General features: G+C 34.9%; 1 protein-coding gene across 23 annotated transcripts in view; it reads right to left on the bottom strand.

The window, feature by feature from the left end:
* The window catches only part of CACNA2D3 (calcium voltage-gated channel auxiliary subunit alpha2delta 3), a 531,247-nt gene that overhangs the window by 128,566 nt on the left and 386,799 nt on the right, over nucleotides 1-15,882 (bottom strand). For 22 of the 23 annotated variants that reach the window (XR_007158072.2, XR_007158070.2, XR_007158069.2 and 19 more), the window contains one exon: nucleotides 2,033-2,050. The exons of the other annotated variant lie outside the window; for it this stretch is intronic. Coding sequence is in view for 19 of the 22 variants with exons in the window: in XM_013188465.3 (XP_013043919.1) it covers nucleotides 2,033-2,050 (18 nt within the window). In the remaining 3 variants the exon portion in view is untranslated. The remainder of the gene's footprint in view (nucleotides 1-2,032; nucleotides 2,051-15,882) is intronic. 23 annotated transcript variants of the gene reach the window in all.

Here is a 15,882-nt window from a genome sequence, read left to right on the forward strand (position 1 = left end):
GGGTTAGTTGATAGAAGAGCATGGAGGAGACTGGGGGGTAGATTTAGAGAGAGGTTTTGAGCCAAAACATTATTAGCACACTGCCACCGAGAGGCTCTGCAAGGGAATCCAAGAGAAAAGCACAGAGATTCAAATAACGTGGATCTGGGGTCAGGGAGAAAACTAGAATGGCAAAGTTTTGATTATCACATGTAGCTCATAAAGATCATTAGTCCATTAGGAACAGGGAAAGCCTGTCAATAAGAAATAACAAACATCATATTCTACCCAAAGCCTACAACCTTTATAAAGCTAACAGGCTATGTTTATGAAAAGGCTTACTCTTGCATAAAGTTACTAAAAGTCCTCACGGACTACTTGTATCTGTCCTCCCTCTCCATCCCATTCATTCCTTCCTACCCCCTCCTCTTTCTCTACATGAAAGTAGGGTACAGTTAACCAGACATTATGCACACACACACAAAATACATGGCTCTGGTACTGCATTAGTTTGTTCAAGGGGTATCATACTGAAAACTGGCATTTATCGTCTTCCATGACAATTATTGCTTTTTTTTTTTTTTTCTAATCTCGAACTTGACTAATTTGTACCACTACACAATTTAATAGCTCAGAATTGTAGACCTCAAAATCTAAAATACAGCATCACAAGACACTGGAAAACAGCCTGATAGGTTATATCTTTCCCCACCAGCATATTTTAGCCTCACCCTGCTTCTTTCTGTAAACTGTTAGGAGAGGCATTTGGCCATACACTTTTAAACAAGTAGGTTAACATTAATAAATAAAAGTTTTCCACTCTTTTAGTCCTTCTACTTGTTCAGAAAGCTGTAAACAGAAGATTTTTTAAATCCATCTATTTCCAGAAAACAAGAACATTTTTTGTTACCAAAATGTCACATTTCCTAGGCTCTGCAACGCACAAAAACAAACTATGGACATAGCCCAGTGTCACAGGCTACCATGTTACCTGAAGATTTAAAACAGGTTTTTCTGAGATGCATAAGCAAAGAAATTTCAAATATACATAGCATTATAAAAATACAAGCTCCTATGCTCAGATTTCTTGCTTTTTAAATTATAACACAGAATACATTAATTAACCATTTTAAAGTTTTGAGGTCCATGGATGCCCTAACCATTCTGCAAAAGATGACTTGATCTAGAGCTTTCATTAAAAACTGAAATTTTATCATCATTCAAAGACTGTTATTAACAGTGACTTTTAATTTCTTAATTGCTATGACATTCCCTATTAAAGGTGTTTTACCTAGCACAAGAATGAATTGCATTGAGTATTGCTATCCCCCAATACCTTTGATGAAATTTTTAATTTCAATACTTCAAAGAACAAACCGGCATCTAGATTTTATGTTTTCTGGAAACTTTAATTATATTTGTAAAATACACAGGAACGATGCAACAAGCATCAAGCGATTCTTGGAGTTTGCCACAATTATTGTGCTTTCATGTCTAGTGGTGAGCTCTGGTAACATACCACATTGATGCAAAAGTTGTTTAAAGAGAATTATATGAAAAAAATATATGAAAATTATATGAAAACTGTGTGCAACCTATTAAAAAGGTCAAATGTTGGATGTATTCAAAGGTGTGTTGATAGATACAGTGGGAAGCAGTGAAAGGGTACCAGCTACACTGTGGGTTCTGCAGTCTTCTGTAAGAGACAAAATGATCCAGAGATTTTTCACAGAGTAATGGGCTGAATTTCTTTTTTCTTATTATTATTTCAAAATGTTGATAAAATAGCTACCCTGCTGTTTTCAAGCTGTAGGCCACTATATGCCTATCGTGTTCAGATAGCTCATATGTTTGAAGAGCTGATCTCAGCATCTACCTTAGCTAGCCACATCATTGCCTTTATGTCAGCTACTTTTCTTTCTGTTTCAACTCCAGATCCCCAATACAGTGAAACTGTTTCACTGATCACCACTGTACCATACTCACAACACCATAGAAGCGCAAAGGACTGTAGGCTACTTTGAGTAACTAAGATTTGAGTAAAATATTTTACCTTTTGAGCCTGAGGGAGCTGGAAAACAACAAAACAGAACAAGCAATCATTACAAATTAAATTATTTTGAAGAGCTATTTCAGTTGTTGTATTCATAAAAATCACAAACACAATAAAAAACAAAGTATTAAAGAAACTAGAGAAACTAAGTTTACAGTGCCAATTGATTCAACTTACTGAGGGCTTATATTAATTTAGCTCATTATTTGAGCTAAATATATTATATTATTATAGGCATCACAAAAGCGTGCTGCAATTTGTTAAATACCATGGCACTAAGATAAGGACTGTTTTCAGATATGGTATCACATTTGAACTGTGAAGTAGTCTCATCTTCCTGTACACAAATATAATACAACATAAATGTAGTTTCAGTTTTAAAACCAACCATTCTTGGTTTGTAAAGTTCTAAACCTACAGTTACTAAGAATGAAATGGACATTAGGAGAGGTTTGTTGTATTAAAGTAGAAGGTTGTATTCTTTGACAAAGGAAAGAAAAACAAAATGGTAAGTAATAGAAAGCTACTGACTTCATGCAAACATTCTGTCATAGATGCGTAATATACAATATGCATAGAAGAACATGTCTGTAGTGTAAACACAAGTATGATTATATGCACATACATGCCAATACGTGGTGTTCATGCATAAATGCATAATTGTATCACACGTGTTCTTAGGCGTTCATACCTGGTTGTGTGCAAAGTATGTACAGTACCAACTCACATTAAAAGGCCTGGAGAGCAGGCAATAGACTCTATTACACACCAAACATCTTATTTATCAGAGTTGAAAAATGAGTTCTGTTTCCACTTTAGGAAAAAGAAAACTCATTGGAGGTTATGGAGAGGAACTCAGAAAAATAAACTATTATCAGCACAATAAACTCTTCACTTTTTTCCAAATTCTTCTCCTCTTACTTTCAAGCTCTGAGAGAAATTCACCACACACAACAATTTAGCCTTATAGTAAATCCACCTTCTCAAGAAATTTCCAATACAAATTGCTTCTTTACAGGCATAATCTGAACACAGAAACAGGCACATGAGTTAATACCAAATGCCAAAAGATCTTCAAGATCTCTAGTGATCTTCTGAAAGACCTTCTATCATTGCTCATAATTAAAACAGACAGAAAAAACAACTTCCTCATAGTACTCTGCTACAAACTAATGCCCACATTAGTATGTCATGAACGAGAATTGTCACCTTTGATGCCTAATTCACAAATCCTGAAAGCAACCTGTCACAATTTCTCTCTGTTTTCACAATATAAAGCATAACAAAATCGGGGGCAGGGAGAATTGCTGCATATAAATTCCCTTTATCCTAAAACCTGAATGCATCAATAGTGAAATACAAGTGATGATTACACTGAAGCGTGACCTATATGTGTTTCTTGAAAGACTTTTTAAAATAATAGATAATAAAGAAAGATGTAGAAGGGTTGCTGCAGAAATTGCAGATATCTGTTGAACTTTAAATACATTAGCTAAATTGTGTGTAGATGCTTAGAGCACTACTTAAAGCAGCTTAAAGCTTTTCTGAACGTTTTTTCTGAACGTTTATCTACTTATTAGTCAACAATTTTGAGAAGTCAGCTTTTTATTTTTTCATTCAGAAAAAAAAGAGAAAGTTGAAATATCAGTTTTTGAATGTTCTGTTGCAGCACTGAAACTGTTTTTCTCTCTAATGCTGCCATTTTTGCCTTTTTGTTTTTAAATACCACCTTCTTGTACAACATATGTAAAAAATCTTGAGTATTCTTTCATTGTTATCTACATAAAGGCAGGTGCAGTAAAGAATCATATCCAAATTTCCACTTTCCAAACAAATTTCAAAGAACTTTGCACAAGCCGCTATGCATAGCAAACTCAGGTGGTTTCATAATCAGCTAATTTGTATGTCATAGTCTACAAAACAGTGCTTGAAGTATAGTAAAGATAACCAAGGCAACAAACGCAATATTAGAATCATTGTAGAAAGTCTTACTTCCAGGTTGGGGAGGGGGGAGGGATGGAACCTCAAAAACCTGATCAAAAGAAGCAACTATGAATGTGTGCGCATACACAATTCTCTGTTGGGACCTCAAATTTGTAGCTGAATCCTTAGAAAATTATTAGTACTGTTGATGCAACTTTCACTAATTATTTTCAGAACTTGAATTTACTCCTGTTTAAGCACATCTCTTCTTCTACTATGGCTTGGTCAGTTTTTGCCACATGAAGGAGTTACAGTCACATGGAATGCAAGTAAGGATTTCCTACTGATAATTACCAACCAAATCAGATGCTCCATGCTTTCATTTAATAAACTACTTCTATGTCTTTACTGGGATTATTTTCAAGAGCACATTAAGAAGAGTTTGCAAATCAGAGTCCCATATTATTTGTTACTTGTTGCTGAATTAAGTATGTCAATCCCATTTAGAAGATTTATAAAATTAAGAGTATTTCTTTGCTCTGAAAGATGAGTAGTCAAAGCCTTGATTAAGAATAACAGGGGCAGCAGACAAGATTTACATTCCAATAGGCTTTTTCCTGGGCTGGTACTCTTGTCACTTTTCACCTAAGCTTCAAAATCCAAGTTCACAGTCTTTTCCTCAAAAAAAAAAACCTGTATTTGTTGCAGCCAGATAAATCTGCATTCTGTTGTTGATTTGAAACTTGGCTGTTACAGGATCTCTATGCCAGCAATTCAGTTAATAATTGGTACAAATTCCTTTGAAATAAATGATAGAGGTTTGTCTGACATTACCCCTTCTGGGAGGCCATAGGAAACAAATAATTTTCCTAACAATAACAGTAATAGTCTTCTGGTCTGACCCTTTATTGCATAGTCTAAAAATTGCATGTCTCTGTGAAAAACCCAGCAGGTACCTCTGATTCCTGGGGTTTTCTTTACACACTGCCAAGAGGCAGTTTTGCAGTAAACTGTATGATCTTCTCCTGACCCTTAAAAAACACTGCAGAGCTTTCTATTCTACTTGCACCTATAGAAAACTGCGACATTTTGGTGACTTTATTCAGGTGCAACCACACCCAAGTACCCAATGTTTCTTTTTGTTTTTCCGTTACTGTCTCTTCGTCCCTCTGCTGATCACCTCTAAAAGAAGATACATGGTAGGGCTTATATCTGTTTGACTCACTCCAAGTTTACCAGCTTTGTTAAAATGGCTGTGGCTGAGGTGCAGGAGGAAGTCTGTGGCAGACTTGTCTTAACTTCCCAGATCTTGTAGTGTATGGAAGGGAGAATAACATCTGAGTTGTAATTAACAAACTTCTAACCCTTCTGTCCAACAGCATGGCAGCCTGAGAGAACCCTTCTGAAGACTAGCACTGACTAGATCTCTGCTAACACTTTTTTCAACAACGGAAAATAGAAACCTTTGATTTATGATGCTTGCAGTCAAAACAAAAACACCCAAACCCCAAATGACAAGACAGCACTGGTGAATCAGAGTAAGAATGAAAGCAAGGGATTGTGTAAACAGTACTGAATACAATACAACATCCCCATCAGGAACAGCAATCAGAGGTGACCCTCTTGTCTCGGACTGGTGTTTCCATAATACATTAAGAATAATTAGACTTCAATTTTGCAGAAGGATTTTAAACTTCTAAACATAACATAAAACATATTCCTGAAAATATTTACTCTTCAGGAATAGGGAACAATCATGACATTTAAAATTACAAAATATAACAGTCTTTGGATTGATTCCAAAAAGTTTATCAGTATTTTAAGGTAACATTTAAAAACACTCAGGTAGATTTTCTTTTGATTCAGCTGCTTAAAATATTTTCAACTCAATGTTATTTGTATGAAAAATGAAATATGATTTAGGTATTTGCAGTTTCAACATTCTCTGATGTCAAAACTGAAGGTCTGTATAGATAAATTCATTATATGACATGGATCTGAAAATCTAATTAATACCTGGAATACATATTTCTGCTTTTACTTTATCAAAGGCTCCTCTCCAGAGTAAAATTATTCATTCAACATGCTTGAGCTCTCAACCAGGTACACTGCACCAAATTCATCTGCTTACTCATGTTTTCTATAGCATGATGGCTTTCATTAGTCCAACATGCCTTCAGTGAATCAATTGGTTTCTAACTATCCACTTACGTTGCCATAACCTGAGCCAGATTATTGCTTACATCTGTTTCCAACTAGAAAGTACATTTAAAACTTATACACCGTTATGACCTTCTCTTCTGAGTTACTATGCATGTTTCATCGACATAGGCAAGAAATCAGAAAGTGAAAGTGTTGTCAAATGCATTAAACAGCAAGCTGGCAGTAATTCCAAAAAGGAGTTCAAAGACCCAGTGGGTAATCCGTTCAGACCCAGCACTTCACCAAAGGTGTCTACCTTCATTGCTTTGATTCTAAATCCTACGTTGTCCATACTTTTTCTATTTAAAGAATAAAATAAAAAATAATAATAATAAAAAAAAGAAAGTATGTTTGACAGCTAGAACCAAAGAAGAAACCAATGTTTATCTGTAATATTTGTACTTTTTGTTCAGATTGCTACACAGTGGATAAAGGATCTAGAATTAAGAATGCATTACTTCAGCTGGTACACATGTGGCCTGATCCTGACAATTTTAATTTCCTTGATATTCCCCTCCTAATAGCCAGTCTAAAACCTCATGAGATTAATTAATATTTACTTAATAAAAGTTCTCTGTAAATGCAATTGCATACTTTTGATTTGTTCATTTTACTTACTTTTCTTTATTTGTGTGATTGCTCCTTTTTTGATAGTGTCCACAGAAAATACAATAAAATCATAATGAATCAGTTACGGGGAAGGTGCTAATCAGTGAAGTCTTTCAGACCATTCAAAACCTTTCTAAAAATATGTTTGGAGAAACCCTAGAATCTGTATCTTTTAGTTTAATACAAGAGAACCTTAGTTTAAAGTGGCAACAAATTTCATTATATTTGCAATTTCAAGAACTCAAGAATAAATAATCTTATCACGTACACATATCAGGTCTTCTAGAGAACACAACATAATTTATTTTCAAATGGTAGAGAAACCATCAAGCTTTATTCTGCTTTTTTTTGCAAATTGTAGCAAATAATTGACTCCGATTAAAAAAAAAAAACGCCAGTGAACCTCAGATATCTTGGAAACCCAGGCTTAGACTATACTTACACTATAATATGACATAATACCGCAATATGAACACCTTTAGCAAGAATAATGGGGATTAATATTTGACTGCACTTTTAATTAAGCAATTTATTTTTCTAATGGAGCTCTAACATCTGACAACTTAAACAGCCTACAAACATTCCAATAAGAAAGTTATGATTATGTGACATTATGTTTATAGTTTTCTTTCAATGTTGCAGTATATTCTTTTTCTTGAAATGTACCTATGTTTCAAATACTTTTTTTATTATTTATTTATTTGCATTATTGCATACCTAACCATTCTCAGGGTCTATAAGTTGTTCTCCATTTAAATACTATGGACATTTTAAATTTTGATATATTTTCCAATAGAAGAGTAAACACTCTTCTACTCAATTCCTGCATAAGTGAATTCACTTGGACACTTCAAAGTATTCAAATATAGTACCTGATTTCTAGTGGAAGGAATAGTTTGGATCTACGTAAATACAAAGGGCCATGATTTTGTAAGTGACTTCACAGTAATTCCCAAACAAAATGACCATACATTTCTAAAACATTCTATGGGCGTTTCATCAACGCATTCAAATCATTATGTAGTTGTATGTCCTAAATTTCCAAGAAGCCAAGTCTAGAAGCCTTGCAGGAAAACATACAACAAGTATAAAGTTGTTGTTCCATTGGATTAGAATTCAACCTTCCAATTGTTTGAAGAATTAAAAAGTAATGTCTCCTGAAAGACTAAATTACACTAATTTCTGATTATACAAAAAAAAAAAAAAAAAGAGTTCTACTACTAGAGACAGAAAAATAACATATAAATCACTATGAAATTAATGCTCCGTTTTCTATTTTTCTAAGGACTGCATGAAATTGTATTTGTCAAAAAGTTATTCCAACTCTGGCAATGCATTTCATTTAAAGTATTCATAAATAAAGCAACTCTGATTTTACATTCACTGACCTCATTCCCGCAGTCCTATTCTCCTGCCAGGCATTTCAATACGTCACCAGTCTCAGAAAAGTGGTAACATCCATACTAACTTCACTGTTCCACAATCAGATACAATACAAAACAATTGAAATTAAGTACAAAAGTTACAACATTACATACAGTAAGAAATCAACTTTTATGAATACAGTTTTGATAGTTCAGCCATTTCTGTAAGTAGTTTCTGGGCTGCACTAATTTTAATGTCTATGCATAGCTAAGCTTCTGGTGGTTTGACAGGAGCATTCATTTCGCATTTCACGTACTGACTGAATTTAGAATTAAATGTATGCAACTTTTTGGAAATATACTTCCAGGAAAAGATCTGAAATACTGTGGCAAGCATGTAGGTCCTATAATTAACATCACAGCAAAAAGGAAGACATCAGTGAAGCTCCTCAGAAAAGAGATAAAAAAGAGGAGACAATGTATATATGTGCCAGATACTCTATAATGTAGGCTACTTCTTTATGGCATCATGCAATGTAATTAAATATAGGGGTAGATAACAGTTTATTCTCTTGAATAGAAATAGAAAACATGTCATACATTGCTAAACAGGCTTCCTTTCACACATCTTTCCCCAAATGGCAAAAACCTGGGGGAGTATAGAAAGAACGTTCAAACTCTCTCTCAATTTTTAGCAGAAAATGTAGATTTTCTGCTTTAAAATACACTTAGTTGGTATGAGATACATCATTTAAACGTTACAATTTTGACAATTTTTCTGGTACAACCCATGCATTAATTCTCCTCTTCTTAGACCCATGTAAGTACTAGAGGCACCAGAGGTAATTATGTGCATACAGGAAGGCAAAATGCAACCTCCTACTGGGATGTTCCTGAAGTTAAGATTTCAGTATAAATACTGAGAGTGATAATAACCTGCAGCTTACTGGGCCAACATCTGTAAGGGAAATGCATTTGATTTTTCAAGGACTTCAACACCAAATCTTTCTTTGTGCATGTAATTGTTTTACCGAGCTTTGACATATTTTGCAGTAACTACAGCATTTTCAGTCAAGATAGACTGCGCTGCATACAAAGTATTCCACTCATAGGAAATGTAAATGTTGCTATAGAGAAAAGTCATAAAATATAGATGAAAACTATCATCCTAGATCTTTCCTTCTAAAGAATTCTATAAAGATGACAGAAAGAAAAGAAGCTAGCTCTTGTGAAAATGCAAAAAAAAAGAAAATAGTATATGTTTCAGATTAGATATCAGATTAGATTTAAGATATCAGATTGGAATTAAGAAATTGCAGAGCACACTGAAGAATTACATATATATTCCAAACATCTTCATAATAAAATGGCACCACCCTTCAAAGGTTTTACATTTTCTAAAGTACAAGATTAATTATGTAAAGGATTAATTTCTAATCTACTGTCTAGCAATCTTGCTTTTAAATGGAGAATTGTTAAAAACGACAACAAAAATCTAAATACATTCAATTTATTAAATGGTTAAGTTGCATTCGTCTGCAACTGCTCTCTCAACATTGTTGAAGCAAACAAAAAAGAAATCCATATTGGCAGGAATATTCTCAGTTTTTTATTGTAATACTGATCAATTAAACACTGAAGCCCACTGCCCAGAAGGTTGTGGAGTCTCCATCTTTGGAGATATTCAAAACCCAATTGGACAGAGTTGAGGACAACCTGCTCTTGCTGACCTTGCTCCAGCACACAGTTGGACTAGATCTCTAGAGATCCCTTCCAGGCTCAATTACTCCATGACTCTATGCCAGTGATTCTTTTAATTGTATAAACTAAGTGTTCTCTTTCTCCAATAAATACAAAATGTTTATAGAAAAGATTGTATTTAAACTATCCAGAGTGATTCTTATAAATGCAGGGTTTGGTTAGAAACGTTATTCATAAATAATTATGTATCTTTTAAAAAGAGTTATGCTAATTTTACAAATAAACCACGTGGCTGAAGATTGACGAAGCAGAACAGATTCACGAAATGAGACTAATTCCACGAATTGAGACTAATTCCACACATGATGAACATAATTTTGCATGTGTGATTCATGCATGTGTGTTTATTAAAGGGAGAGAGTTTTGTTTTCATTATTACTTGTGTTAGTGCAAAATAGATGTTCATAGTTCTGTTTATATATGCAAGCATATATTATTTATAAACATTACTATATTTAGATTTCCATATAAAATTATTTTAATAATTATTCTCTTATTTTTTATACATTTTATATTTCCTTCCTAATCAAAACCTGTGTAGACATTCAAGCACGGAAATGGAATATTTTTCTAAATAGAGCCAACTCCAAATAAAACTAATGGTTGAAAGAGAAAGATCATGTAATACTGAGACATCATTTACATTACAATCAGAATATTTAGTCTTTTTATCAGATGCAGAAAACACTAAAAATAAAAGTTTCTAAAAATGGGATCATCAGCATTAAGGCTAATACCTAGAGTACTACTAACAGCAGAATAATTAACAGTATTTTCAAAACAATAAGGCTTTATGATTGTTGGATTATTAAGTTTTATGTTTGAGGATGACCTTCAAGTTGCACTGCTAGGTTCTTCTACTGGGAACACTGACTCAATTTGTATAAAGTGGCGTAATGAATCTAGTTCTCATTGTATATCATGTGTGTTCTGTGCACTAATTTGATTTACAACTCAAGTTGTTGCAAATATTTTGGTTTAAAAACACATAAAGGGTCTGAAGATTATCTTCTTTAATACTACTATACGTGACCTCTACAGTTGACACTATGAGGGATGAATAAACAGATGGGCAACAGCACCAAACTGTTAGCCTGAAGGATGATTTCCTATGCTTATTTAAAATTTGTGGCTATATTTCACTGGTTACCAACATTTGGACTGCATAGTTATTCTGGCAGTGAATGGCTTATTAGGAGGTTTTTCAAGTTTCTCAAATTCATACAGTGATCAAAATGTTCCCCTCTCTGATCAAAGCTTCAGAACTAATTGCTAGATCTAGCAGTACTGCACAGGTACGTGTTCCAAGCCTTGACAATCATCAGAAACTTCCTATCCACTTACATAGGTATCATTATAAAATCTGAAGTTGTAATACAACTTAAATGACATGAGTGGCAATAATTTCTATATTTACATTAATATATTTAAATTTTAATTGGATAGTTTATGTTTTAATCAATGCTATTGGTCAGTCAGTATGTCGCTCTCTACAACTAGTACATAAGTGAATAGAGCAATATAGGTCATTCAGAATTATTATTCTAATTTCTGTTGCTACTGAGAAAATATACAGATATGTACAGACATGGTGTTAAATTTAACTGACAATCATATTCTACACTACATGCTAAGTTAAGCTGAAAATAATTAAAGAAAATTTATTTTCCTCTCTTCTGGTACTGTAATCATATTATTACATTGTGTATCTTCTGCAGCCCCCAAAATATTTTATTTAAACTGCATGTTAATTTTTTTTCTTTCTAATTACTGCTTGTTTAATATGTTATATGGATGCATTATGATTTTTACAAACTGTAAGAATTGCCTTAATTACCTGCATGTGTCTCATACCACACATTTAAGCTTATATAAACTTACATTGTAGACCAGATCAGTCTAGTAAATAGGTCAGAATATGAGTTTACCTACAGTAAAATATCTAATTCAAGTAAAATGTTGAATATACAGGAAAATAGCATTTTACTATTTCTCTTAGTAATACTTTAAAGTATTTACTATGCAGCTTCTTTTACCGTAATTTTAGCATTTGATGATTTGCTAAAGCCCCATAAACAGTTTAGAAAGCTCACATTACATTGTTTAAATTTCTATTCAAAAGACAAAAAATTAATTGAATCCCAAAATACGTAGCTACGTGGATTAAAACTGGATATGGCTTGCCATATGATAACCATTTTAATCCCTTTTGTAGCCCCAGAATTTTTCAACTCCAATCTATAGGCAAATTTATCCTGAACGTTTAAACAGCAGCCCTTCAGAAAGCTTTTAGACATACAAAGAGATGTATTAGTCTTATGTGGTAAGGGTTTGGCAGCAAGGGGGACTGCAGAGGTGGCCTCTGTGAGCAGAGCCCCGTATTAGATCAGAGCCTTCTCCAGATGGCTCCAAAAGGGATCCGCCGCTGGCCAGAGCGAGGCCAGTGAGTGACACCGGTTGTGCCCCTGGGAGAGCACACTGAAGAAAGCAAAAAAAATGCTGCTGGGAGAGAGGAGTGAGGAAACATAGAGACAAACAACCCCGCAGACACCAAGGCCAGTGAGAAAGGAGGGCAGGCACATGCAGCCCATGGAGAGGCCCATGGAGGGGCAGGCTGTCCCCCTGCAGCCCGGGGGTCCCACGGTGGAGCAGATCGCCACCCTGCAGCCCATGGAGGAGCTCCCGGTGGAGCAGGTGAATGAGGCCTGAAGGAAAGCAGGAGCAGGCCCCGAGCTGGAGCTGCAGCCTGTGGAGAGGAGCCCATGCAGGAACAGGGGATCTGGGGGGCGCTGCCACCCACAGGGGACCCGTGTGGGAGCAATTTGCTATTGATGGATGGAAGTTGTGGTATGGACCCACATTGGAGCAGTTGTTGAAGGGCTGCTGTCTGTGGGAAACCCACATGGGATCTGCCTGGCAGGGACGGCATCCCGTGGGAGGGACCCCACTCTGGAGCAGGAGAAGAGAGTGAATGTAAAGGAGCAGCAGAGGCAAAGTATTATAGGCTGACCGCAGCTCCCATTCCTCCACAGCACTCAGGGCAGGGGAGGTAGTTTTAGTTTACTTTTAGCTCCGTTCTCACTGTTCTAGTCTCTTATTAATAGGCAATAAATTATACTAATCTGACTTATTCTGAGTAATAAGTGATACAATAACTCATGAGTGATCTCCTTGTTCTTATCTCAGTCTACTAGCTTTTTTCAACACATTTTCCTCCCTCGTCCTTTTGAGGAGTGAGACAGTAGCGTGGTGGTGTTTAGTTGCCTGTTGGTGTTAAACCACCACAAGAGAATAACCAGGGAAGCCAAAACAGGGTGCAGAAGCAAACTGAGCTAGAAACTGAGAAAGAGCTCAGAAACGGATCATATCTCTGAAGTCTGGTTAAAAACAACAACAACCCTCACATTACATTCCAGTTAACCACACACTCTACTGTTCATCCTTAAAAGCATCCAAGAGGTTTTATACTGTCCAGCACAAAAATCCAGTGTCCATTTTGTCTACACGCAGAATTTCTAAAATTCAGCATCTTTACTTTCTAAAGTTCAGCATCTTTATATGATATCTAACATACTTGTAAGACGTATAAAACTGCTTTTCATCCATGTAAAATGGAATCAAATTATATGGTTAGACTTTCTCCTTATTTGCTCTTTAAAATTTATTATCATTTGTACCACCTCTAGAAGAACAGATAGTTTCATTTTAATTACTAATGTTAATTATTTTCTAAATGAGACATTTAGAAAAAAAACACTAGGATGATGACAGATAATAGCATGAGCATCCCTCCCAGAGAAATATTTCTAGTAAGAGAAACATAACTGCACTGTAGCAAAATTGAAGCTGAAAAAGTCATACTTGTAATTCAAAGAAAAAAAAGCAAAAGAAAGGTCTTTGTACTATAAAGATTTGTTCTGAAGTACCAAGAAAGGGAGAAAGGGAAGGGAGAGAGAGGGCGAAGGAAAAAATGAACCCATCTAAGGTGCACCTTAAGTGCATATGTACATATTAATTCATCTATTCTCACATACGTGACCATCCATCTTTGACACAAATGAAAAAACATTTCTTAATCACAAATCCTCTTAGAGGCTAGAGACATATCCTCTTTCTCCCATCACAAAATCCACTCTGACCTGAATGCAAAATGAAACAAGAGTCTTATCCAATACCTATTAGAGTCAATGAGTATCTCTCAATGAATTCAGTAGGCTTTTGATCTTGCTGTATATTAAATCTTATTTGCTTCTTAAATCTTACTTGCTTCATATATGATTGCAAGACCAACCTCTGAAGATAACCACTTTCTGAGGAGGGATGAGAGTGTATCTAACTTAATGAACGTGTAAAGCAAGCCAGATTTTTTTTCTAAAGCTTACATTTACTAACTGCATCTATGATTTTTAGTATGTTACTCTGATTGAATTAAATGAGATTGTACTTGTAAGACAGATGTGGTTTTTCTATAGTCTATTTTGTTATCATCCAACATTCTCTAGAAAGAGAATGGATGTAGGAAGAATACATCTGAATTATCCCCAAACACACTTTTCTCCATCTTTTTTTTTTTTTGTATAGTACCATTTTTTTTTCTGTGTGTTCAGTGAGCTGCTCTGCCAAAAGTGGAGGGTTTAGCAATACTCTGCTTCCATTTTCTCTCACTCTTCATATAGCTCTCACAATCAATCCATCCATTTCAGGGGTACAGGTTAGAGTAGCTTGCTATAATCAGTATTTCCAACCTTTCTCCCTTGCTGAAAACTTCACAACCTAACAGGACTCAATTACATATAGTAATTTTACTATATAGTATAATGAAGGTTTGTTAGGCCCTAGCTTTGAAAGCTTGTATCAAGCACAATTTCTATCAGATATTCAATATAATCTTGTGGCACGTGTATTTTGTAAGAATTTACTCTATTAGATGCAAACAGCATCATTTCAAAATCAGTACAGTTTGAAGTGTGAAAACAAAACATGCAATAGAGAAACAGATTCTAAACTACTTGATGTCAAAGTTACCTGTAGAAGTCAACATTTTCTTATTTTAGGGGACTCTCTTTACAGGTGTGAAGGCAAAACTGATCTTTTAAAAGATTTATAGATCATTTTGTGTCACAGAGGCTAGGCTGATAATAAAAAGATTTCTATTCCGTATAAAAATATTCTCCAACATCAAAAGACTGACCAAACCTATTCACAATACTTAAAGCAACACAAGTTTAAGCTTCTTTTTCATAGATTCATAGAATCATTCAGGTTGGAAAAGACGTCTAAGATCATCTAATCCGATGTTTTTTGTTTCATTTGTCCTTCTAAAAGTATTTTGAAATCAACTAGTTGATTCTAGAAATCTGATGCAAAGACTGAAATCAGTACAGACCAAAGTGCTGGAACTATTTCTCTTTTAGAACTAAAATATTGAACGTTTTTATACAAGGAACAATCTGCCATGTCTGTTACCCAACATTAATGATACAAATAATAAACTGTTATTCACTCTTACCTGTCCCAAACTCATTGCTATGCTGGGGATTGTGCATTATGATAATGCATTGCGTTATATTCTTCTTTTCCCATTTATCACTTCTGAATAAGGAAAACTTTTGTACAGACTTTTATTTAGCTACCACAAAATACCATGATATCAGTAAGCCAATGGCCCAGAACTGCTCTGAAAAAGGCAGTCTGCTGGAGGGTATAATGAGGCAAATACCATATGCTCATAAGGTGATTTAGCTGATAAACAATAGAGGATGCATTTTAAAGGAAAGAAATAAGGCACTGAAGTGTTAGCACAATTTAATTTCATGAGAAGAAATCCACAGAAGATATCGATAAAGGGCACCAGAAAGCAGCAGCAAAGGCAGCTTATGCACAACTGCTCAATGAAAAGCTTCAAACATCTTTGTGAAGGGAATCACCTTTTCTTGCTTTTACCAAGAGATGATAGTTTGCTCTATGAAAGGGCAAACACCAAGGGATCCA

This window comes from Anser cygnoides, chromosome 10 (assembly GCF_040182565.1).
Source record: "Anser cygnoides isolate HZ-2024a breed goose chromosome 10, Taihu_goose_T2T_genome, whole genome shotgun sequence".
NCBI lineage: Eukaryota > Metazoa > Chordata > Aves > Anseriformes > Anatidae > Anser > Anser cygnoides.